This window comes from Heptranchias perlo, chromosome 26, assembly GCF_035084215.1.
Source record: "Heptranchias perlo isolate sHepPer1 chromosome 26, sHepPer1.hap1, whole genome shotgun sequence".
NCBI lineage: Eukaryota > Metazoa > Chordata > Chondrichthyes > Hexanchiformes > Hexanchidae > Heptranchias > Heptranchias perlo.
The window spans coordinates 26,121,527-26,147,368 of NC_090350.1; the positions used below are offsets into that span (position 1 = coordinate 26,121,527).

Here is a 25,842-nt window from a genome sequence, read left to right on the forward strand (position 1 = left end):
CACACCTCCACTGCGGTGGTCTGGGTGGGGCAAGTGGTGGCAGAAATAGCCGGGGGAGGCTTCATTATGGGGGAAGGTGCCATCACCAGTTAGCCAGGTTTCTGTCAGGGCTATGATATTGATGCAGTCATCAACAATAAGCTCATGGATGGCACGGGCCTTGTTTACAAGCGAACGGACAAACTGGAGGGAGATGCAGAGAGGGACATTGATAGCTGATCCGCTAGCAGAGTCTACAGGGTCAATGCTGGGAGGGGTTAGTTGGATGTGAAGGAGACTGGCAAGATTAACCCACATGGGCATTCTGGGCGGGGAAGTTGGTGAGAGAGGAAGATGGGGCAGTTGGGGTTGATGCTCGTAAGGAGGCAACAACGAGTGCCTCGATGGGCCCTTCAGAGGATGCCAAGAGAGGCACAGAGGGAAGTTGCTGGCTTATCCAAGAGGGAGTCAAGCCTGGGACGCCGGCAGGAGAATAGGAAGCTGGAGGGGCGCTGAAGGCTTGGGGTAGGGATTTGGGGGGGGGGGGGGCAAAGTACCTGAGAGGGGAGAAATGAAAGGAAGTATGATGACAGGAGGGAGGGGCCTAGGAGGCGGAAATAGAAGCGATGGGCTCAGGTCCGGAGCAGCAGCGAAAACGTGCATGCGAATGGACACGGAAACTCAAGTTACATGTCTGAACTCGAGTTTTAACGCTAACACACAGTGCCAACACTCCCCACAGTTCAAAAAACACACCGTATCAATTCAACATCATGTACTTGCTTTTGTATTCAGTGCCCAGAATCCCATTTTGCTTTTTTAATGACCTTTTACACCTGAACTCTGACCTTCTCAGATCTTTGTATTTGCACCCCTAAAAATCACCTTTCTCTGTTGTTAAGGCTCTTGCCATTTTCGGTATACTTCCTTTCTTTTTCTCATTGTACTAACAACATTTTTCTGCATTGAACTGGAGGTTTGGAAAGAGCTGTTATGAGCATATTCTGCTTCGTGGGTGGTTAAATCCTAAATCTGAATCTGTTGGTATTTGTAGCTTGAAATATATGCAAATTAATGTGAAAGTTGGTTTAAATTTTATATGTGGCCCTCAAGGCTCCATTGTATGCACTTAAATGACCCATGAAAACAAAAAGCTTGGAAACTCTGTTATATGTAGATAGGTAACGTGAACCAAAAATATTACATCAAAGGAGGACCAGAGGACATACATTTAAATTAGAGTAAATTTAAAATAGGTATTAGAAAGAAGGATAAATATTTGGAATAATCCGTCAGGCAGGAAGTAGCGACAAAAATATTAAGTGATGTCCAAAATGCAGTTGGTTGTTATAATCGGAAAGCTAGGATATTAGAGGGATGAATTTAATCCTTAACCCTTTTTTATGCTTGTATTTAATATATTTGCACTTGCATATCTCCTTGACAAATCAAAAGGTCTCATCCCACAAGGAGTTACTTTTGAAATCCAGTGGTTATGTAGGCAAAAGTGGGAACTATTCTGTACCAATAGTGTCCCACAAACAGCCATGATATGACTCTGTTTTTGATGGTTTTGGTAGAGGCCATGATACTGACCGAACTCCCTGCTTTTCTGAGATATTTAATGTTCCTCTTGAGCCATTAGAATGTCAGCCTAGATTGTATGCCCAAAATTGGAAAGCACAGCCTATTGACCCAGAGGTGACGTTGCTACCAACTGCATCAAGCTGACAAATGTTCCTTTATCTGCAGATGCTGTGTTTCCATTCCTTACATATGAAATACGTTTACTACCATTTTTGTAGGTGAAGTTTTTTCTGTTGTTAGGCAAGCCACTTGATTGAAATTGACTTATCCTAGAATGGCATTGGTCAACTGAAGCAGACCCTACCCTCTCTAGCCAACACATGACTCAAAGTCAGTCACATAGTGCAGGACTATTTAATACCTTCTGAAGTGACCAAGTAAGCCGTTCAGTTGTAAAACAATGGGCATGGTAGTGTATTGTTGTGGTACTAGATTATTGATCCAGAATTCAATTCGCACCATGGCAAGTTGTGTAATTGAATTCAATAAATCTGGTAATTTATCAGCTAGCACCAGGGCAGATGATCCTTAAAGCTGCCAGATTGTTGTAAAAAACCTAACTGGTTCACTGATTTTTTTTTAGGGAAGGGAATCTGCTTGGTTTGGCCTACATGTAACTAGGCCTGCAATATGTGGTTGATTCTTAATGCCTTCTGAAGTGGCTTATCATGCCATTTAGTTGTAAAACAATTGCGTTAGAACAGAATCGTAAGAGAAATATCAGATAGATCTATTGGCAACAGTCCAGATATCTGATCAGGACAGCATACGAGCAATCCCAACCCTGCAAAGTTCTCCATGAATATTTGGGGACTGGTGTTCAATTGAGAGAGCCATCCCACAGGTGAGTCAAGCAACAGCCTGACATAATCATACTCCAAGTCATATCTATTAGCCAACATCCCAGACTCCCCTGTTTCCATTTCTGGGTATATCTTGTCCTACTATCAGGATCGATCTATCATAGGTGGGACAAAATAATATACTGTCAAGTGGGCACGGCCCTGGGAGTCCTCAATAATTTCAGACCCATCGAAGTCACACGGCATCAGGTCAGACAAGGCCAAGAAAACCACCTGTTGATTACCATGTACTGCCCTCCCTCACAACTTAAGAGTTAATATTCCTCCATGTGGAACACCACATGAAGGAAGCACTGAGGGAAGCAAAGGCACTAATGTTCTTGTCGAGTCCTGAAGGATGTAGCTGCTAGACTGGGCATGTGCCAGATGGTGAGAGAACTGACATGAAGGGGTAACCTACTTGATTTCGCCTTCACCAACCTGCCTATTATAGAGATGTCTGTCTATGATGGCATTAGTGGGAGTGACCACCGCACAGTCATTTTGAAGGCAAATTTTATTTTTACCGTAAAGATACCCTGCATTGTGCAGTTTGACATTACCGCAGTGCCAAATGGGACAGATTAGGCAGCCCATTAGGTGCTGTGTGGGCCATCAACAGCAGCAGAATTGTATACCGTCAGAATCTGTAACACCTCATAGCCTAACACAGACCTCATTTTTCCATCAACATTGAGCTGGGAGACCAACCCTAGTTCAATAGGACTGTAGAAAGGTGTACCAGTCGCAGCACCAAGCACACCTTAGAATAAAGTACCAACCTAGTGAAGTTACATCACAATGCTACCTGCATGCTGAACACCAAAAGCAGCAGGCTCTAGACAGTTAAGCGGTAGTGCAACCAACGGATTTGAACAAAGCTCTATAGCACCACCGCATCCAGTCAAGACTGGTGGTGTTCGTCAATCAGATCATCCTCATCTGAGTGCAAGAGACAAGGCTGAAGTGTTTGCAAGCATCTTAAGTCAAAAGTACCAAATGGATGATCCTATTCTGCCTCCTCCATGGTCCCCACTGTTATAGATGTCAGTATCCAGACAATTTAGCTCATTCCACACGATGTTAAAAAGCGGCTGAATGGACTGGACATAGCAAGGATTATGGGCCCTAAACACTTCAGCTGTTGTGCTGAAGAGCTGTCCACCAGAACTAGTGGTCCTTCTAGCCAAGTTGTTTCATTGCAGTCATGGCAGTGGCATCTACCTGACAATGTGGAAAATAGCCTATCCACAAAAATCAAGACACATGTCGTACAGTCAGTTACTGCCCTATCAACCTCCTGCCAATCATTAGCAAAGAGATGGAAGGAGTCATCAAGTGATATCGTCTGACCAAATCTGCTCACCAACACTCAGTTTGAGATCTACCAGAACCACACAGCTCCTGAACTTCTCACAACCTTGATCCAGGCATGGACACCAGGGTGAAGGTGAGAACAGCCTTTGACATCAAGACAGCATTCAACTGAGTAAGGAGCACTAACAAAATGGAGGTCAATCCAGGATAAGGAACACACCCTCCAATGTCTGGAATCATACTTAACAAAGGAAGATGGTTATGGTTGTTCAGGCCAGTTATTCCAGACCCAGGACATCATTGCAGGGGTTCCTCAAGGTGCCATCCTCAGCCTAACTATCTGAAGTATTTACTGTCTACAGGATGTGCAGACGCAACTCACCCAAGCTTACTTTGACAACACCTCCCAGTCCTGTGACCTCTACCACCAAAGAGGAAGAGCAACAAGATCATGGGAGCACGATCACCTCCAAATTATCCTCCAAGTCATGCACTATCCTAACTTGGACAAATGCTGCTGGTCCTTCATTGACAGTGGGTTAAAATCCTGGAATTTCCTACTTTAATACCTTTTGGGAGCAGCATCAGTATGAAAACTACAGCAGTTCAAGGAGATGGCCCACCACCACCATCTCTGATTAAGTGGAATTGGGAAAAAATGTAGCTTTGCTAGCATTGACCACATTTCGAACTCATTTTTTTCAATCTGCAAAGTAAAATAAAAAGCAAACTCTTAAAGCATAAATAGGAATTTGCTGAAATCTTAACCGTAACTAATATAGGTCCTAAGATTTACTTCCTGTCCCTTTTTTATTTGATCCAAAAACTGAACTCTGTGAGCAGTTTGCTTTTTTAAAAGAAAAGTGACTTCTGAATATTATAAATTGGATAGCCAGTTGGTGAAGGATAGAATACTGATCCTGGTCTTCAGTTGCTTCCAAGCCTTTATTCACAGAGATCCACATTACAAATACACCACACCCTCGATCAGCTCTCATTTAAAAAGAGTCCCCAATTGATATGCACCACCTGAATACAATTAACACTAATTGATATAAATCACATGGATACATTTAACCCTGACTAGCTGGTCCTAAAACAGAGGAATCTACAAACTTCCCTAAATGATCTTGTTTGCAGTGAAAAATGTTTCTTGCCACAAATTTGTACCTGTGCCCACTATTTGTGCAGCTTTTATGCTACTCTTGTGCTAATGAGTGCACTTTTTATTTCTGTTTGTTCTTCTTGCACATTCACAGTTAGGTAATTACAGAATTTGGCACTAACTTTTTCATTGTCCTGGACAAAAGGCAACAGAACTAGATTTAGACTTGTAAATTGTGTGGATGAAATTAGCATACCACATCTCTAGTGTTCTGTGAAACAGTATTCTGAAATAATGCACTTAAATATGGAATTGAAGTCTTTTATTAGTACTATAAAATCTGGTGTACAAATTGCATGTTTTCATGTACAAATACAGAGGTGTGATTTACATGAGGTTTACTGAGAGAACAGCCATAAGATAATTAATTGCTCTGCATGTACACTATTTTTCTGCTAATCTTGCTATCTAATCCAGAACTTCTGTGCCTTAACTTTCTACCCAGAATAGTTGGCTAGTGCAGGGGGTCAGTGTTGGGGGGTAGGGAATGGAATGTATGTTTACCACAGCTTGCATTCTGTGATCTTTTTAGTGTCAATTGAACTTAGGAATTCCTCTATACAAAATCCATAATAAATCTGTATGAAAGTTCACTTGTCGGGTCCTTGATGTCCAGTTTTACTCCATAGTCAGTTTTGTGCAAACCTCTGTTTTGTCCTGAATTATGTATTCTGCAATTACTTACTAATAGCAATAGTAACAGGATGACATTAATTAATGTCTGGTTCAAGCAGTTCATAAATCTGTGCAGTCAGGCCCATGATAGCTATCAGTCTTTTGGAACTGACCTACTCTGAGCAGCGTAGAGGTATCTGTCAGCTGTGCTTGGAATCTCTTCTCCAGAATTAGCTGTACTGGAGTGTTTCCAGGTGCAGTATTGCTGTAAACAGAACTGCAGAATGGTTGCAAAGTATACTTGAAGACTTAGACAGTATGAAACTTGAGAGACAGGAGACTTGTTTACATATAGCTGTGACAGTGCTGAACTTTTGAAGGGAACGTTTAAGCAGTCACTGGATTAATCCTTTGAATGGAACTGCAAAGTTGTCAATTTTCATTGTGGCTTATCGCAAATTTTGGGGAACTCCTGGATCTCATGAAGCTTGTTGCTTTCTCACTTTCTTTCCTTGATCCCCGGGTTTGCTCCTTCTCCAAGTGCAGAGAAGTTAGATTATGCTTTGGAGCCAGAACAAATGCTGCAGAGGGGTAAACTGCACCTTCAATAGGATCAATACAATTTTTAGTAGGGCTTCTCATTTGCTGTAAGACTTTTGGATTAATTTGTTTAATTGTTTAAATTAGAATGAAGGGAATATGACCACTTCCCTCCGCCCCCCCCTTTCCAGTATGTCGGCTATAAAAGGGATTTAAGCTTTAACTTTTGAAACCTTTTTAATCCTGGAACTGTGGTCATCACAACTCAGTCTACAAAAGGTGTGTTGCCTAATATTGGCTTCTGTGGTGAGTTTACTTGATCAGAAATATAGTTTAAAAAATTTAACTTACTGAAAACTCTTTATTTGGAACAGTTAAACGAAGAATGGTCTTGTAATACAAGCAACTCTTGATCCAATACAAATTTGCAGGGAAGCGCTAGTGAAGCTAAATGGAAAACTTCTAACATCTGACTAAACAAATATTATAATTTACAGTGTAAGCTGGCTGAAATGATGCAGTCTTATTCAGGATACATTGTATGAAGGAAATGTAATGGCATCCCTTGTGATAAATACCCACGTCCAACAATGCCATATTTCATATAAATCCCATTTAGGAACAAATTGGTTGAATGTCTTATGAATGGCTCTTGACTCTCATGCGTGTTTTATTACAGCATGAGGGCTAGTGTACACGAAAAGGACTAATTGTAAACCCAACCCCATTAGAGTTTTCATTGGAAAACTTGTTTATTACTGCTAAGGTGTCTTTAGTTCTCGTTCTTCCATCCTAGCCATTCCAGATGTTTAGTTTGTAAGTATATGTCTAAATTTGTTAATGGACTTCATAAAATCCAACATATTACTGGTCGAGATGGTGCTGATTATTGCACAGCTGTTGTGTTTGGCGTTCGGTTGAGCTCATATTTCTTTCTAAATCACTCCGTTTGTGTATCTATTCCCCTACCTATCCCCAAGAAAAAGTGCTTTTTTGTTTTTTTTAAAAAAGCTGCCAGATTCTCAGTCTAATTTAAAGCAGCAGTTTGTCTAGTGAAAGTGCTTTATGAAGATTCTCTTGCCTTATGTCTACAGAGCATGTCTGATTCCATGAAATGTCATTTTGCCATGTTCCATAGAGAATCTGTTCCGGAAATGATTTAACGGTTGCAACTGTAGAAGAATAGAAAAATGGAAGAGGGAAATGAATACTGCCCTCTTAAACCCACAGTACTTTATATTGCAGGTACTTTTTTACCACCCGCCTCAGTAATGATCTCCTTTGATATGAAATCCTGCTTAACTTTTTTTGTCCCTAGGAAATTAGAATTGATCTTCAGGAAGCTCAACTGTATTAGTTTGAAAGACTGCATGGATTGAGCTTGTAATGCATTCTTTGCTTTGTTTTTCTTGCAGGCTTTTTCAGTATTTTTTGTTTGTGTAGCATTCACATCAGATATAATATGCCTACTCTTCATACCAGTGCAGTGGCTTTTCTTTGCTGCCAGTACATATGTATGGGTTCAGTACGTCTGGCACACAGGTATGTTCACTTTTTTTACAGCTCAAGTTGTGTCTTTTTTTTAAAAAGTATGCATTTAGGATTATAAGTATGAAGAAAGCCATGATTTGAATTATGGTTCGATGATTGTTTGAAAGTCAAAATTTTCTAGTCAGCCTTACTGCTACAACCCATGATGGCATATTGCTGGATCACCATGGGAGGGAAGGAAGACCTGTCCCTCCGCAGAGAAAAATACAATATCTCCATAAAATGTTTACAACACATGATCTCAATAACTAACTTGCAACAGTCGGATTAGTTTTGTAGTTGAGAATTTGTTAACAAATACAAGCATTATCCTGCTAAATTGTATTGGATAAGTTTCACCTTGCTGTCTTTTATGGCTTAAATGATAGCTTATTCATGGTCACTATCTTGTCTTTTCCTTCCCTGTCTGATATATTATTTTGTAGTACTGAATGAACATACTAATGTGTTGTCATTGGCCATTTAAGATGGGCTTAAAAGCTCAAATGTTCCATATAAATCAGTATTATACTATATTAGACCAATAATTGCAACATTTCATGCAAAATGGGAGTAAAACTAAAATTGTTCTGGACTGAAAGCACCTTTTGAGATCTGCCCTTGACCAAATTGTAATACTTTTGTCAAAAAGTGACGCTGCATTCGTCATCAATGTTTAAATATTGCAGCATGAAAATCAAGTTTTTTTTTCTGTAGTCTGGTAAAGCAAAATACACAATGTGGGACCTCATCTGCCATCTAATACCTGAAAGCTGCTAATTGGCATTTCTGTAATCATTGAAAATTTTGTTAAAAATTGTCAATTTTGCAAAATACTGCATCTCAGTTTTGGCTCTTCAAAACTGAGATGCAGTATTAATACTTTCAGGTCTGAAAGATTTACTTTCAAAGTATCTTGCATTGGATTTCAAATTTAAAAATCAACATTAAAACAAGAAATTGTGAAATGTGGAAATTTTAAAATAAAATTATAACTTTATTTCTTAGAAGCAGAATTTTTTTTAGTAAGCTGTTCTTTATTTTTCTGCTTTTTCCCTTCTACTCCTTCCAATCTCCTTTTTAGATTACCTCAAGCAAGACATTGTTTCCGCATGAGTGTGGTGTAGAACCAGCTCCGAGGGCTTTGCCATTGCTACTGTGCATCCAGTTGCTAAGGAGAAGTCCTGGTTGACTTGTCCAACAACTCCTTCTTCCTGTGGGGAAGAACTTAGTTTTCACTTGTTATCTTTTCTTGAGTTCAGTTGAGGTTGATGCTCATTTTTATTTTATATGCTGCTTTAAATTTGGTGACAGTGTTTTAAAATAGATAGTGCCTCTGATGACAAATATACCAGAAAAAGAGGAAGCTATCTTTTCAGGCCAATGGTGGACTCTGTGGTCAGCTCATTCATACAGGTCAGTGATGTGGTATGCATAGTTGTTTGCTGCTCTAGGCTGTGTAATCCACTTCACAGTATAAAAGCAGCAAATGCCAGCATCCTTCAGTCATATTACAGAGCTACTTTATTGAAGGCTATAGGATTTACTGAGCTTGTTGGGCCCAATGCTACAGTAACTGACACTGCTTCATTGCTCTAGTTAAATTGCTTGATGTCCAATTTATTCTGTGTCCTCTGTACTAATTTCATGGTTTTGCAAGTTCTATTGAAAAAGTTGAGTACACTGAGTCAAACCTATGAGGCATCAAAATTATGTTTATCCTATTAATCCACAGAATAATGGAAATTTGACTGGTCCCTATCACTGAAACAGTAATATGTATGCTTAGTGTTCAAAAAAGAAACTTGGTTCCTCAGCTGAGTTCATTATAAATTCTAAGGTGAAGGATAAAAGGCAGTTATTTTGAGGATGAATTGTGTTGCCTTATGAAATGATGCATTTTTCTATTCTCCCTTTTCACCTTTACCACTGAAGTTTCTCTCTAGTGAAGCAATTACATGACTCACAATTGATAAAATGTATTGGTATTCTTCAGGCAAATGCGGTGGTAAAAACGCAAACATTTTGGGGAACAAAAATATTAGATAAGCTGAATTTCTTCAACACAGATTTTCTAGTTGGTGGGTGGGTTTTCCTTTCTGCTTGTGTAATGATCTGTCTAGCTCTAGCTAAGATGCAGAATGCTAAAAATACTCATGACATAATGTTAACAAACCAGTGTGAAATTATTGTAGGAGAAAGCTCTGCCAATTGAATGCATAGTTTGCAATCTGATCTGATTTTAAATAACCCTTGCCATTTCTCCTGTATAGAAAAAGGGACCTAATATTGTCCTGTCCACCTGGTTCTTCATTAATACCAAAATGGTAGTGAATTATCCAAAATAGCTTTGCTATAGGGCAAGCTCCCTGAGGAAAGGTCTTTGTTTAATTTACAAGTTGGGTTTAGGCTGATTGAAAGTAAAAATGGAAGGCAAATCCCAAGTTAGTGGAATTTGCAAAAAAAAAATTAGCAACAAATGACCTTATGTGAAAGAATATTTGAAAGTACATATGATGCCCCCAGTTTCTGAATATTTAGATCCAAATTTTCATCTATTGCTGTTCATAATCTGTTCTGATCTCCATAGCTAATAAAAATCATTCCAGAATGGAGCAGTTCAACGAGCATTACCTTTTATCAAAAGACATTTGGAAACAAAAAGGGTTTGCCAATCAGGGTTGTGATTATGCAACTTGCATCAAGTCATATAGCTGGTGTATGATGCGAGAAAATGAGAGCTACCTTTTCCCCTTTTCATGAGAAAAACAGTGCCACTTTCACTGCATGTTGATAGAGCATTGTTCCTATAATTGGAATTTTTGGTTGATGAGCCAATCCTTTTATCTTTTTCAGAAAGAGGAGTGTGTTTACCAACTGTATCACTATGGATATTATTTGTTTATATAGAAGCAGCAATCAGATTTAAAGATTTAAAAAATTTTCATGTAGACCTTTGTCGCCCTTTTGCTGCACACTGGTAAGTTATCTGTTTTCATGACACCTATTTGTGAAGCTCTATATAAATGCATGTTATTTATGGTCACGAATGTCCTTCCAGGATCCATGTATCAAACAGTAAAGTGAATCCAATATCACGGCATATCAAATCTTGATTCAATTGTGTAAACTTGTCATTTGTTGCTGTCTATCCTGACACTCCCATCACATGCCAAAAAAACATGAGCTACAAAATAAAGGTTTCTATATATTACACAGAATAGCTTACTGCCTGAGAGACTCCAGAATAACTCATCTTGGGATCCCGATGGCTTTCGTAGCTCAAGCTTTGGTTGTGCAGTTTGTGATGTCGTCATTTTTTTATTTGTTCGTGGGATGTGGGCGTCGCTGGCAAGGCCAGTATTTATTGTCCTTGAGAAGGTGGTGGTGAGCTGCTGCAGTCCGTGTGGTGAAGGTTCTCCCACGGTGCTGATAGGTAGGGAGTTCCAGGATTTTGACCCAGCGACGATGAAGGAACGGCGATATATTTCCAAGTCGGGATGGTGTGTGACTTGGAGAGGAACGTGCAGGTGGTGTTGTTCCCATGTGCCTGCTGCTGTTGTCCTTCTAGGTGGTAGAGGTCGTGGGTTTGGGAGGTGCTGTCGAAGAAGCTTGGCGATTTGCTGCAGTGCATCCTGTGGATGGTACACACTGCAGCCACAGTGCGCCAGTGGTGAAGGGAGTGAATGTTTAGGGTGGTGGATGGGGTGCCATTCAAGCGGGCTGCTTTGTCCTGGATGGTGTTGAGCTTCTTGAGTGTTGTTGGAGCTGCACTCATCCAGCCAAGTGGAGAGTATTCCATCACACTCCTGACTTGTGCCTTGTAGATGGTGGAAAGGCTTTGGGGAGTCAGGAGATGAGTCAGTCGCCACAGAATACCCAGCCTCTGACCTGCTTTTGTAGCCACAGTATTTATGTGGCTGGTCCAGTTAAGTTTCTGGTCAATGGTGACCCCCAGGATGTTGATGATGGGGGGTTCGGTGGTGGTAATGCTGTTGAATGTCAAGGGGAGGTGGCTTGATTCTCTCTTGTTGGAGATGGTCAGTGTCTGGGATGACTGTTACATGCCACTTATCAGCCCAAGCCTGGATGTTGTCCAGGTCTTGCTGCATGCGGGCACAGACTGCTTCATTATCTGAGGGGTTGCGAATGGAACTGAACACTGTGCAATCAACAGCGCACATCCCCATTTCTGACCTTATGATGGAGGGAAGGTCATTGATGAAGCAGCTGAAGATGGTTGGGCCTAGGACACTGCCCTGAGGAACTCCTGCAGCAGTGTCCTGGGACTGAGATGATTGGCCTCCAACAACCACTACCATCTTCCTTTGTGCTAGGTATGACTCCAGCCACTGGAGAGTTTTCCCCCTGATGGATGTGCTACTCCTTTTAACACGAAGGTTAACCATTTTGGTTAATTTGACTAATTTGTAGTTCTAGGGAATTGTGATTTATACATGTAGGCTTTTTAAACCAATATGCTTTCTTGTTTAAGTACTTTCTGTTTAAAATGTTATTCTGTATTTGTATTATCCTGTATGGCTTGGGAATTTGGCAAAGGGGATTGTTAAAATACTAATAGGAACTCAGCTCATGAAAGAGCTCAATGTGCATGTTTCCACATGATTTGAAGTTTAATTTTTGACAGTGTCATGTCACTCATTGTGTGTGCCAAATTTCCACAAAAAAAAACAATTTTAACCCCTCCTTTGTTATCATTGGAATAAGTAGTTGAGAGTAGTGCATAAATAGAATGATCTCCCAGCAAAAGTAACTCATGCTGTGTTGATTATCCACCTCCATTTTGAAGGAGTTAAAAAATCTGGTTGGAAACTGAATTAAAGATAGGTCAAGACTGAGAGATGATTTTGAGTGGGGCAGTCAGCCAGGACTAAATAGTGGAGATTTGGAGATGAATATTATTTGAGTTTTTCTTTATTGCTTTTTGTAATTGTGGAGAATTAAAACACAATTTTATTCCAGGAGATTGTGAGTGTGGCAGAGTCCATAATAGGTCATACTGGACATGGAAGGATTGGGCTTTGTGGACCAAATGGCCTTTTCTCATTACCTGTTTTAAAAATATTTTTATTCTGGAGAACTTGTTTAATGCTTTAAATTATATTTTAGGAGCTACCTCTTGGCTCTCTTCAAAGCCAGATTTTCAAGAAGAGTCTATCAGGAATTGAAATTAATAACTGAGGATAAATATAGACTAGTTGTCTAAGTTAGTTTAAGTTTTGTAATTTCATAATGTTGCAGTTTGGGTGGATTCTGAGTGGCGGTGATGATCATTTCTATGCCTTAGTTTTAATATGAATATAACTGTCCCAGAGCTTTTAAATTTTTAATATTGTGGGTTTTTTTTCCACAAGTCAATTAATTTATTCAAAAGTTAAAGCTCGTGACATAAAACTTCATCTGATGGCGGAGTGAATAAATATACTATGTGATGTGGTGGTATGCCCTACGAACCAAGAATCTTTAGGTTCATAGTCAGGGCACTGCCATTAACCTCAGCATCTTCATACTAGAGAGGGCAAAAACTGGACAGGGTTTCTTCTTTATCATAGCCTATTGACTCTGGTTAGTGCATGCAAGAATGACTGGCTGTGGTGGCTCTTGTGGTCGTGGAACTATAGCGCAGCTAGAAGAGATGGGGTAAAAGGAGAAATTGGAGGATGGAGAAAAGTTACCTCATAGGATCCAAGGCTTACTTAATATTCAACTCTGTTTCAGCAATTCAGGGAATGTCTAATTTAAATGGCCTTCTGAGCTGTTGAGATGTGAAGTTAGAGGTGTATTTTACTAATAAACCTTTGATTCCATGAAGTTTGAGATACAACTCTTTACAAATGTTTTCACTTAAAGCGAGCCACAGAAATTTAATTTGTTCTGACAGTTAATGGTAAAATGTGAATAGAAATAAAGTACAAATTGTATATCCAATTGTTTTCCCTAATTTTACTTTTAAAGGATGAATGTTTAATTGCTTAGCCAGTGATTTCAAAATTTACCTGTTAAGAGTGACTGTCATTTTTTCCTCTTCTCATCCCATAAATAAAGCATTGGCTATCCTGTGGTGACATTGGGATTTGGCTTCAAAAGTTATGTAAGCTATAAAATGCGATTAAGAAAACAGAAGGAGGTCCAGAAGGAGAATGAGTTCTACATGCAGCTCCTACAGCAAGCCCTACCACCAGAGCAACAGATGCTACAGAGGCAAGAGAGGGAAGCCGAAGAAGGTAAGCATTGGTTTAGGTTGTGCTCATGAAGACTGTATTTCTCCCCTTGTCATAGCAACCCTGAGTTTAAAATGAGCTGCATAGTTGCTTTGGTATCTTAATTAATTAAGTATCCGTTTGATGCAGTTTCCGTAATGAAGTATCCTTTTTATGTATGATTTAATCTCTACATTCAGACTGTTTGCTTGGATCTCATGTCCATACCAATCAAGACTCCATTTTAGATGTCAGTCTTTTCAATTTATGCATTCCTGGGATTACCTCCTTACCTGACCGCTAATGTGATCTATGACTCAAATAGTGTGGGTTGTAGTTATTATAGGCTATATGGAATCCCCATAGTAACTGAGGAACCCTCATTTATATAGTATGTAGCTGATTCTCCATTGTACTTATAAACAAAATGAGGGACGTTGGTGCTAGGGAATGCAGCATTTTTTTTGACTACTTGTACCCAGTGTTGACGTTAAGAACCCCAGGTTAACTACATTTTACCTTGAGATGCAAGGTAAAACTCCTACTCAGGCCCAACAAGATGACCCTCGTTTCAGTGTCAGATGAGTATCTCTTATTAAACATACTTTTAAGTGCAGTAGTTTGCATTTATTCTGACAGTTTTTTAAAAAATATAGTGGCTGGAATGGCAAAAAGAAAATCCTTTTAACATATAAAGGTATGTTTGATGGCTTTTGTGATCCTGCCGGTATTTTGCTTTACACATACCATCTTAAGGTTCTCTAAGTGAGTACATCAGGGTTGAAAGTGCATAATGTCTCACGTACTGGACTAACAGTTCAGGTCTTGTACAAAAAGTAAAGTAAGCTTATACACTAACTCTTTCTCCATTCTCTCCTAGCTGCTACAGCCAAAGGGATCACAGATATGGATTCTACACAGCTCCCTCAACACAATGGAGGAATTCCAGCAGGTAGAAAATTGACAACAGCTTTACCAGAACTAGAATACAAAGAAAAAGGGAAAGAGAAGGACAAAGAAGCCAAAAAACCCAACCTTGGGATTAACAATAATATTTTACAGCCAATAGACTCAAAAATACAAGAAATTGAGTACATGGAAAATCATATCAATAAAAGATTGAATAATGAGCTTGTAGGAAGCACAGAAAACCTCTTAAAAGAGGACTCATTTACAGCTGCTTCAAAAAATTACAAGAACGCTACTGGGGGAGTAAATTCTTCACCCAGAAGTCACTGCACGTCCAATGGCAGCATCCCTTCATCTTCTGCTAAGAATGAAAAAAAGCAAAAATGCACTAGCAAGAGCATGAGTACACACAAGGAAATAATGGAAAACTGTATACCTAACAACCAGCTCAGCAAGCCAGACACATTATTAAGGTAATATCTTTTTTTAATATTTGAGAACTTGTGCTTTTTTTCCCTTGCACGACTGGGAGGAAATAGGTCTCGCCTAGTCAAAGAACAGTTTGTGCTACTTACAGTTGTATATAACTGGATAGAATTACCTGAGTACAGCTGTGAAGAAGGACAAAATAAATCATCTTTATGACAAGAGTGAGCAAGAGAGTTACTTGTGATTTTTTGACATCAGCCATCAAGTGACTTTCAGATTGACTGTCACTACTAAAGTGGTTCTGTCATTTTTAGTAAGTGTCTTAACACATGTACATTTTAAGACCGTGTGTACAGTTTTGTTTTTAAGACCTAGTATCATTGTTGTGTGACTGAGCTAAATCATGCATATTGTTTATTTGTACACCTCACTCTTGAAATACCTTGCATATCTCAATTGTGATGGATAGGATTCGAGTACTTTGACAGGACTTTGATCATTGCAGAAACATCTTGGTGAGAAGCTATTGCATAAATTGTTCAACGCCAGTTGTATTTCTACCAGGTGTATTTTCCTTTAGTTTTGAGCTAATAACCATTTACAAGTTTAGGTATTGATATCCTTGATGCTTACATGTATGCCGCTGTTAGTATAAAATAGTATCTACCACTTGCTTTGGGTTTTAATATAGGAAATATAAATGGGAGGTACCCATTTTTACTCTGTACGGACCCCAGAGCAAACTAATTTCTTCAGTATCTACACTTTTGAATTTGAATTAGCTGTGTGTGTTATGCAAAATCAAAATAGCTACTGCTGTGTGAAAGAGTTTCAACAGCTCATAGGTTGATATTGATGCAAAAGGTATCGAAGGTGCTGTGCTGTGGGGCCTGTTGAGAGCAATTTAATATTGCGCTTACTCTGTTCCTTGAATTCAGAATTTGTATTCTGAGGACCTTATCAGGGATTAAGTCTCAGTACTATTGAAGAGGTGCTTGCCAGTTTCTCTACTTGAGTATATACTGAGCATGCCGATGGGTTACAAGTAGGAGGTTTGTCGGAGGTCAGGACAATTAACTCTCCTGGTTTCTTTTATATTTGATACCTGAACTGATCAAGAAAATACCAGGATGCTGTAGATGGTTTTTAAGATAAATTTTGCCAATGTTCTGAAATGGACAGAAAAGGACTATGAGTGATTAAAAAGTGTGAGTGATTAAAAAAAATTGTTGAGATGCATCAGATTTAATAAGAACATAGGAAATAGGAGCAGGAGTAGGCCACATGGCCCCTCGAGCCTGCTCCGCCATTTAATCAGATCATGGCTGATCTTCAACCTCAACTTTACTTTCCTGCCCGATCCCCATATTCCTTGATTCCCCTAGAGTCCAGAAATCTGTCTATCTCAGCCTTGAATATATTCAACGATTCAGCATCCACAGCCCTCTGGGTAGAGTATTCCAAGGATTCACAACCCTCTGAGTGAAGAAATTTCTCCTCATCTCAGTCTTAAATGGCTGACCCCTTATCCTGAGATGATGCCCTCTAGTTCTAGACTCTCCAGCCAGGGGAAACAACCTCTCAGCATCTACCCTGTCAAGCCCCCTCATAATCTTATGTTTCAATTAGATCACCTCTCATTTTTCTAAACTCCAGAGTATAGGCCCATTCTACTCAACTTCTCATAGGACAACCCAGGAATTAATCTAGTGAACCTTTGCTGCACTGTCTCGATGGCAAGTATATCCTTCCTTAGATAAGGAGACCAAAACTGTACACAATACACATATCCAATGGTGATGTGCCACTTGATTGGGTTCCAGAGATTTGAAACTTGCAGGATTGGTTACATTTTTACATCACTTCTGGTAGCCACTCTTCTCAAACCACAATCCTGACCCCAAACCCATCCTCACCCCACTCCAAGTCTGCCCCCTGTTTGGTTTTGGACTAGGTAAACAGTAACTTGCAGGAGGAAGTTTTCCAATGCAAGATCCCAATCTTTGACTGATCGGTTTCCAAAGATGGTTGAACAACCATATCCCATCAGGGTGAAATTAGAGGGGCAAGAGATTGGGTTTCAGGTTTTAATCAGCCTTGAGCAAAAGAATGTATCACTTCCTAACCATACTTATAGGGCTTTATATATTGGTCTACTTTAAGTTGGATTTCTGCTGTATATATATTTCATATTCATGAAGAATATCTCTAACTAGTAGATGATGTGTAGCAGTAGTTTCTTTGTGCCTTTTGTGCTTGGAGATTAGAAATTGAGTGCAAACTTACTGACCATTAGTACTGGAAATTTACCCAATACTTTTGACTTTGGAGTTAATTGGATACTGGTGCTGATCATGATTGGTTACTGCTTTTATACTCTTGGATGAGCCAAGCAAATAGATAACATGAAGAATTACAAAGGGATTGGATTGCCAACCATGTCAAATTTTTCAGTGTTCACTATTTATCCTTGTGATTTCTAAGATTTTTGGCAACTTCAACGTACAGTTCCAGAAATCAAGTAACTTTTCAGTAATAAAATTTGAAAACATGAAGATTACACTGTAACCAGGCAAAATGGCAAAGTAATGAGCAAGACCAGTAAAAGGATCAGGGAAGCATGTTCTAAATGCAGAAGTGTATGCAAGGGAGAATATACATGATTGGAGATTTAAAGAGAATAAAACTTTCCTGAACCCGAGGAGCGGCGCACCTTTCCTGAACCCGAGGAGCGGCGCACCTTTCCTGAACCCGAGGAGCGGCGCACCTTTCCTGAACCCGAGGAGCGGCGCACCTTTCCTGAACCCGAGGAGCGGCGCACCTTTCCTGAACCCGAGGAGCGGCGCACCTTTCCTGAACCCGAGGAGCGGCGCACCTTTCCTGAACCCGAGGAGCGGCGCACCTTTCCTGAACCCGAGGAGCGGCGCACCTTTCCTGAACCCGAGGAGCGGCGCACCTTTCCTGAACCCGAGGAGCGGCGCACCTTTCCTGAACCCGAGGAGCGGCGCACCTTTCCTGAACCCGAGGAGCGGCGCACCTTTCCTGAACCCGAGGAGCGGCGCACCTTTCCTGAACCCGAGGAGCGGCGCACCTTTCCTGAACCCGAGGAGCGGCGCACCTTTCCTGAACCCGAGGAGCGGCGCACCTTTCCTGAACCCGAGGAGCGGCGCACCTTTCCTGAACCCGAGGAGCGGCGCACCTTTCCTGAACCCGAGGAGCGGCGCACCTTTCCTGAACCCGAGGAGCGGCGCACCTTTCCTGAACCCGAGGAGCGGCGCACCTTTCCTGAACCCCTAAAGGAGGAGCGGCGCACCTTTCCTGAACCCCTAAAGGAGGAGCGGCGCACCTTTCCTGAACCCCTAAAGGAGGAGCGGCGCACCTTTCCTGAACCCCTAAAGGAGGAGCGGCGCACCTTTCCTGAACCCCTAAAGGAGGAGCGGCGCACCTTTCCTGAACCCCTAAAGGAGGAGCGGCGCACCTTTCCTGAACCCCTAAAGGAGGAGCGGCCCACCTTTCCTGAACCCCTAAAGGAGGAGCGGCCCAAAGGGTAACCAGTTCATCAACTGGAGCTGATGCATGCCTCTCTGCGCTCGTGAGGCTGTTTGAAAAATAAGCAGAATCATGAGACATATTTGGATAGAGGCATTACAAAATTGTTAAGTTGTGCTGCATTCTATGTAGCTAATTTACCTTATTTCCATTGTTGCAGCATTTGATGATGTCAGCATGGTTTCAGAAGGGGGGGATCATACCTGACTGACCTCCTGAGTTTTTTTTTTAAGGAAGTGACATCCCAAGTGGATGTTGGAAAGCCCAATGATGCAGTGCATCTAGATTTCCAGATAGCCTTTGATAAAGTTCCACATGAAAGGCTACTGAAGTGGATATGCTAGGTAAAATTTAGAGGTGAGTAAAGAATTGGCTGAAAGAGAGGAAACAGCAGATACTTGGGAGTGTTGGGGATCAGTGCTGGATCCCATACTGTTCCTACTCTTATATAAGTAATCTGCGTTAAAAATGCATTGCAGCTTTGTCAAACTTGCAGATGAAATTAAACTCTGGGGAGAGGATGCTGCAATCAATTCTGAAGAAGTAGACCAGGAACTACAGAAGGACATAGTCAAAATTTGCAAATAGTCAGAACTAGAGTGTAAAATTGAATAGAGATAAATGTTAAATGTAAAATGTTGGATTTTGTAAGAAAAATTGTGGGACATGTTTTTTCAAAGGTTTTGAACTAGCTAGGACTGAGAGAAATCTGCGTTTTGATATTAGACTTGACACTCCTCATAATCAGCAAACCAAATGTTGAGCTATGCAGTCTACTTCTGTTAATTTGAAGTTAGTGCTGGAGAAAAATTGAGTTATTTAATAATTTAAATAAATACATACATTTAAAACATAGCAAAATAAATACATTTTTTTGCTAAAAATTCAAATTAGCAGATATTTCGAGCTACGCAACTTTGAATTAAGTGGAATAAAGCATATTGCAAAATCAGTCAGGTCTGAGGCCTATGTTCTGAAGCTGTATAGTGCTCTGGTTGGGTCACACCGTGGATACTGAGACACGTAAATATTAATGTGGAAGTGGTATGGAGAAGGGTCAGTACGTTGATCCATTGTGTTGGAGGACTCTGACTCTTATCTCATTTGCCTCCTTTCAAGGGTTGATACCTTGTAGAAGTTTATACGGCCTTGAGCAATCCAAAACTTGAGCACATCATTTATACTGCATACTGCTGCATGATCAGAGTGGATGAGAATCAGCATGGTCTTGTGGATGAGAAATTAAACCAAGGCCTATTTAGGTGGCTGTAAAGGATTTCATAACACTATATCAGGAAGAGCAGTTCTCCCATCTCCTGCCTTTCCTCAACCAACATAACCAAAACATTAACTGGTTATTTATCTCATTTGCTATTTCGGTCCTTGCTGTGTACAGATTGACTGCAGCGTTTGCCTACAAAACAGTGACTGCTCTTCAAAAATAATTTATTGGCTGTGAAGCACTTTGGGATTTCCCGCGGACATGAAAGGGGCTACGTAAATGCAGGTTCTTTCTTTATAAAATGCTAAGTGATAGAAAAGGTTAATTTGGAGCTTTGTTTCAAGTTCAACCATGACTGCAGGAAAAGGGAACATAGGTGCAAACTGGTAAGGTCAGGAAGCACTTCACACAGAGTGATTAGTATCTTCAGTGGCTTTCTGGGTAGGCTGGTAGAGGCAAAAATTCGAATCACTGAGAAAGTGGTCAGGTGCTGTGATGGTGGGACGGTAGATTTCTGTGGAACAATGTGAGCTGAATTAAATCTGTACTGATGTTTGTGTTGTGCAAAATGCCCCTGTAGGGTTTATACAGAAACATTTAACTGATTTTATAAATGACTTGTGCTTTACTTGCACACTATACTTGTATTTTATGTAACAGTAGTGAATAAAAATAATTCGGTACATTAGGATTCTGTGCTTAGGTCGTTGGTGTCATTTAATTGTTCTGTGAAGGGAAACTGGCACCAGTATCCTGAAAATTCTGGTTAATTAGTAAACAAGGGAGACATTCAAGTACTGGAGGTAGCGCGGAGGAGAGTCAAGGCTGATTCCCAGTGCCAAAGATTTGAGTTATGAGGAACTACTGGAGAAATTTGGACATTTTTGGCCTGGGAAGGAGGTATCCGAGAGGTGATCTTATAGAGCTATATGATAGTTAAGGGAACAGAAAAGGTAAATTTAGAATATTACCTTAAATTAAATTGCGAGAGTAAGGCAAGGGGACTTAGCTTCAAACTAGTAAAATGTAAATTTAAGACTGATGTCAGGAAATTTTATACACTGAATAGTCAACATATGGAATAGATTTCTAGGAACAATTGTGGTGAAGAAGACCTGGGAATCTTAAACAATTAGCTGCTAAATTAAGGAGAACTTAAAATCTTTCTGATGGATGAACAAAGATGGGTCAAATTGCCTTCCTCTACTTCATCTAAGACTGGATGTCGGACAAGCCGTGTGATAGTGCAGTGGCAGTGAAAGGGTCGAGTGTGTCATCAGCATAGATGTGGAAGCTGGCCTGTGTTTTCAGATGATGTCACCAACAGGCAGCCTGTAGATAGAAGGGGCTTAGGATAAACTCTTGGGGGCTTACCAAGGTGACAGTGTGGGTGTGGGAAGGGAAGCCATTGGTGGAGATGTTCTGGCTACAATCAAATAGTTAAGAGTGGAACCAAGTGTGGGCAGTCTCACCAAGCTGGCCAACAGAGGAGAGGATTTGGACAAGGATGGTGTGTTTGACTTTGTCAAAAGATGCAGAGAGGTCGAGGTGGGATAGTCCATCATGGTTGCAGTCACTGAGAATATTGTTTGTGACTGGTTATGACTGCCCCTTCCATAGGACCAAAACAGAAACCTGATTGGAGAGATTCAGACGGAGTTATGGGACAAAGTTGTTGAAATTTTAGAACTATTTGATGCACTGTTGTGGCGAAATCTTGCTTGTAGCACTGAACTTTCTCAAAAGGGAATACTATGGTTCCCTTTTTTTTTTTAAGTACATTCTAGATATTTTAATGTAAATTTGACTAGTGTTCGCATTGTAATTGTACTACATGAATGTTCACTGAGTTTTGACTTTAGTTTTGTGGAAAGTGCAAGACACAAGCTGTTGAGTTATCTACCAGTTTTGCATTCTGTGAATACAGAATTATTGCAGTTGGCATCTGCTATTTAGATACATTAACTATATTTTAATGTAAAATTTGCTCCTAAATAAAACTGAATCTTATCTGTTAAAATTAGAAACACTTTTTAGCACAGGGGCAGCTGAACAACCTTTCTGGCCTGTGCTGAATTTAGGTGGTTCTCCAGGACTGAATTTATGGCCCTATTTCCTGCTTGTCCCTTATAACTTTTTATGTTCAAGTAATTATCCAGTACCTTTTTGAATGCGGTAATCAAATTTAGTATCCATCACTTGTAGCAAAGCATTCCACATTCTGGAAGGTTTCTTCTAATCATCCCTTTTAGTCTCCAGATATATATGGCCTCTTGTCTTTTGATTTACCTACCAATGGAAATTATCTCGTGTCTACCTTGTCTATTCCTTTCTATAATCTTGAACACCTCTATTAACTATCTTTCCTTAAATTTTCTCAATATTCAGCTCAATTTGCTCTAGCCCTTCCTCGTAACTCAAATCCCCTCATCTCTGCCATTATCCTGGTAACTGCATTGCAATTCCTCTGGGTTTGTTGCTATTCACCCCAAAGAGGAGCCCAAAACTGGGCGCACTATTCCAGATGCAACTAACCATTGTTTTTTTTTAAGTCATCATGAATGCTTCACTTTTGTACGGTCCTCCCTTTTCTTTTAAGGGAGGGGAAACCCACCTCTTTGACCAAGCTTTTCGTCACCCCTCCTAAACACTCGTATGGCATAGAATCAGTTTTCCTCAGGCCTCTGAAGAGCATTGGGATGATTTTCTATGTTAAAGGCACAATAAAAAGCATGTTGTTGTAGTTATAGTAGTCATTGTCAATTACACTTGATTATTAATCCCATTTGCCAACTTCAATGGCTTTTTTATATCTTTGCACCCACTTTTGAGGATTTACGTATCTGCACACCTAAGTCCCACCGCATTGAAATATTGTTATTTAAGGTATATTTCCATTCTTTATATTTGTTCCCAAAATGTGTTGCCTCGCATTTTTCTGTATTGAACAGCATCTGCCACTTGTCCATTCTCCTAGCCACTTTATATCTTCCTGTAGTCTGTGCCATTCACCCTGGCAGTTTGCGACAACTTCCAGTACACACCCTTTACTTCTAAGTCTAGATTATTTTTAGTGTGTTTGTTTCTGCTGTGTGTGTGTGTGTGTGTGTTTGTTTCTGCTCTGTGTGTATTTAAAAGCACAGAATAAAATATGATAGAGGATGTTTAGGTTTTTTTTCTCACATGCTGGGGTTGGTATTCTTTTGAAATGGAATACACCTGGCCCATTGATAGCACAACTGAGTGGTGTGATGTGGATTCTTGTCTGTGATTTTGTATATGGGAAGTTCTTGATCTTGGCCATGTCATCAGAGAACAATGGCAAATGGAGGCCAAATACTTCCAACAAGGAGAACCTATTTCATCACTTTCATGGGGTAACCAATACCAATATATATTAGAAATTCATATAATTTGTGAAATGTTTAAAGGGTGCTGGGAAATGTCTCACCTATTGGGATATGCGATGAAAAATTCAACACCAATGTAAAAAATGTTGCAGCTTCATTTCTTCACTTGCAGTATCATCAATTCCTTGCTTCAATATTTTGCCATTCTATTTTACTGTATTCAACTTCGGGAGTGGAGACTGAACTTCTGCAGTTGATAGATGATGGAAGTGCACATGCTAACTGCTTAGTACTCAAACTGCTTTCATCTGATTTTGTGGATTGCAGAAAGTACTGTAATCTGTCAAAAGAATGTGTATTTTCTGAATTTGCTGTCTTGTGTAACTTCTGTATTGGGGCAGACAAATGTTGCATACTTGAATGTGAATCTGGATTGAGTAGAAAGTTGTGAAACATGAGCAGTCATCAGCTTGGCAACAATTTGCTTAACAACGCATTATTAAATGTTTTACTTGTGTCAAGGATAATATATGCATTGGGTCAAAATAGTGCTAAAGAGAGATTCCTTATAAACACACTTACAGGTTTTACTAGTGATTTAAGCAGAAAGAGCTGTTTTCTGATCATTGGGGCTGTTAACACTACAAACTCCTACATTTCTGTAATGTTTCAAAAAACAGTGTGTAATTTATTCTATGACAAAAGGCTGCTGAAGATCTCTACAGAACAATCCGTTGTTGCTTCTGTACTGATTTGTAGTATAGATATATTTTCCAAAGTGCCTCTGCACAATTATCTTTTCGTTTTCCAATTGGTAAAAATGCTTTATTTGCGTTGAGATGGTTTTGCCAACAAGTGGAAAAAACAATGACTAAAACATGGGTGCTACGAGCCTCAGGCCCTAATCCTTCAGATTCCTCTGCATACCATTAGCTCAGCAGATTTGCTGAAATGGAATCTTTTTTTAAAAAAAACACACACACCTTACTTGCAGTGATTAATATATTTTATTGCAGTAAAAAAGTGCACTGGAAAGGTGCTCCAAGCCTCTTCCCTGTTTGTACTGTATTTTGCCGAGATGTTTCGATGGTTATTGATGTATTTGCAGGACCATTCTGACTTTATCTTGCTGTGGATCTAAAAGGAGCAAGGAATAATATCATGCTTATAATATGTTTGTACAGAGTTTTTTTTTAAAACATTACACTTTGCTTCTTCTAGACTCATGGTAAGATGAGCAAAGCACCAGGTAGGTCACAGAAAAACTGCTTGAATGGTGGATGTGGTGAGTGAGCTTGCAGCAGCCATGTTCACCTGTGGAGCCCGATTGCATTGCATTTATAGCAGTAGGGATATAATGTTTTTTTTTAAAAAGCCAGCATAAGCAGAACCAACCAAAAAAATTGGTTTCATTGGCAATTTTTCTAAATCTACTTTGTTTACAGTAACAAATGAGAGCTGAGTAATCTGAATATTGTCAATAATTTGGCTCCAATGTGCCACTACAGATATAAAATAAAGCTATGAAACATTTTACAGTGCATTTGAAGTGATGAAAATAAATTGATGCTGGCAACTGTTCTTTATGTTAAATAGTCATTTGAAGCCTAGAGGTTCCTTTTAAAGCTAACCAAATGTAAACACTGTAGCTTTTCTGAGGAATTGGGATGGCATGGTGGGACAGCAAACTGTCCTGTCACCTCTGACACTTGGTTTTGAATACAGTTTGGCCTGACTAGATGAGTGCACATCCTGCCAGTTGTAGGTTGCTTGTGAAATGGATTTGAGCAGTTCAGTTTAAACAAACAAACTGTGAACAGTTCTGGTCTCCATATTATAAAAAGGATATAGAGGCACTGGAGAAGGTGCAAAAATTATTTACTAGGATGATACCAGAACTGAGAGGTTATACCTAATCAGGAAAGATTAAGCTGGCTTGGGCTTTTTTTTTTTCCCTCTAGAAAAGAAAAGACTGAAGGGTGACCTGATAGAGGCCTTTAAGATTATGAAAGGGTTTGATAGGGTAGACGTGGAGAAAATATCCCCATTTGCGGGGGAGACCAGAATTAGGGGCCATAAATATAAGATAGTCACTGATAGTTCCAATGGGGAATTCAGGATTTACTTCTTTACCCAGAGAGTGGTTAGAATGTGGAACTTGCTACCACAAGGAGTAGTTGAGGCGAATGGCATTGATGCATTTAAGGGGAAGCTGATAAATACATGAGGGAGAAAGGAATAGAAGGATATACTGATAGGGTTAAATGAAGTAGGGAGGGAGGAGGCTTGTGTGGAGCATAAACACCGGCATGGACCTGTTGGGCCGAATGGCCTGTTTCTCTGCTGTACATTCTATGTAAAAAGCCAATTGAGAGTTGCTGCTGTCCTGGAACCATATCCAACCATTAGTGAGTGTGAGTGCCTTCAGGAGAGGAGGAGTAAGGATCACCAAAAAAGAAAGAGAGCATGGGATAGCTTGTCTATTTTCTATGTAATGAAATGGAGAATATTGAGGAGCCCTGAAAATAAAATTTTTTTTATAAGTAAAAATAGTCATTCCTCAAGCGATTTACAGGTAAGTGCACAA

The 25,842-nt window shown here is 40.0% G+C and overlaps 1 protein-coding gene across 3 annotated transcripts in view; it reads left to right on the plus strand.

Moving 5' to 3' along the window:
* The window catches only part of maco1b (macoilin 1b), a 77,820-nt gene that overhangs the window by 39,795 nt on the left and 12,183 nt on the right, over positions 1-25,842 (plus strand). For 2 of the 3 annotated variants that reach the window (XM_068006587.1, XM_068006586.1), the window contains 4 exons: positions 7,461-7,587; positions 10,432-10,555; positions 13,642-13,820; positions 14,677-15,178. In XM_068006587.1, the coding sequence (XP_067862688.1) occupies positions 7,461-7,587; positions 10,432-10,555; positions 13,642-13,820; positions 14,677-15,178 (932 nt within the window). Of the gene's footprint in view, positions 1-7,183; positions 7,291-7,460; positions 7,588-10,431; positions 10,556-13,641; positions 13,821-14,676; positions 15,179-25,842 lie in introns of all 3 variants that reach the window. The other variant, XM_068006588.1, reaches the window with a different exon arrangement.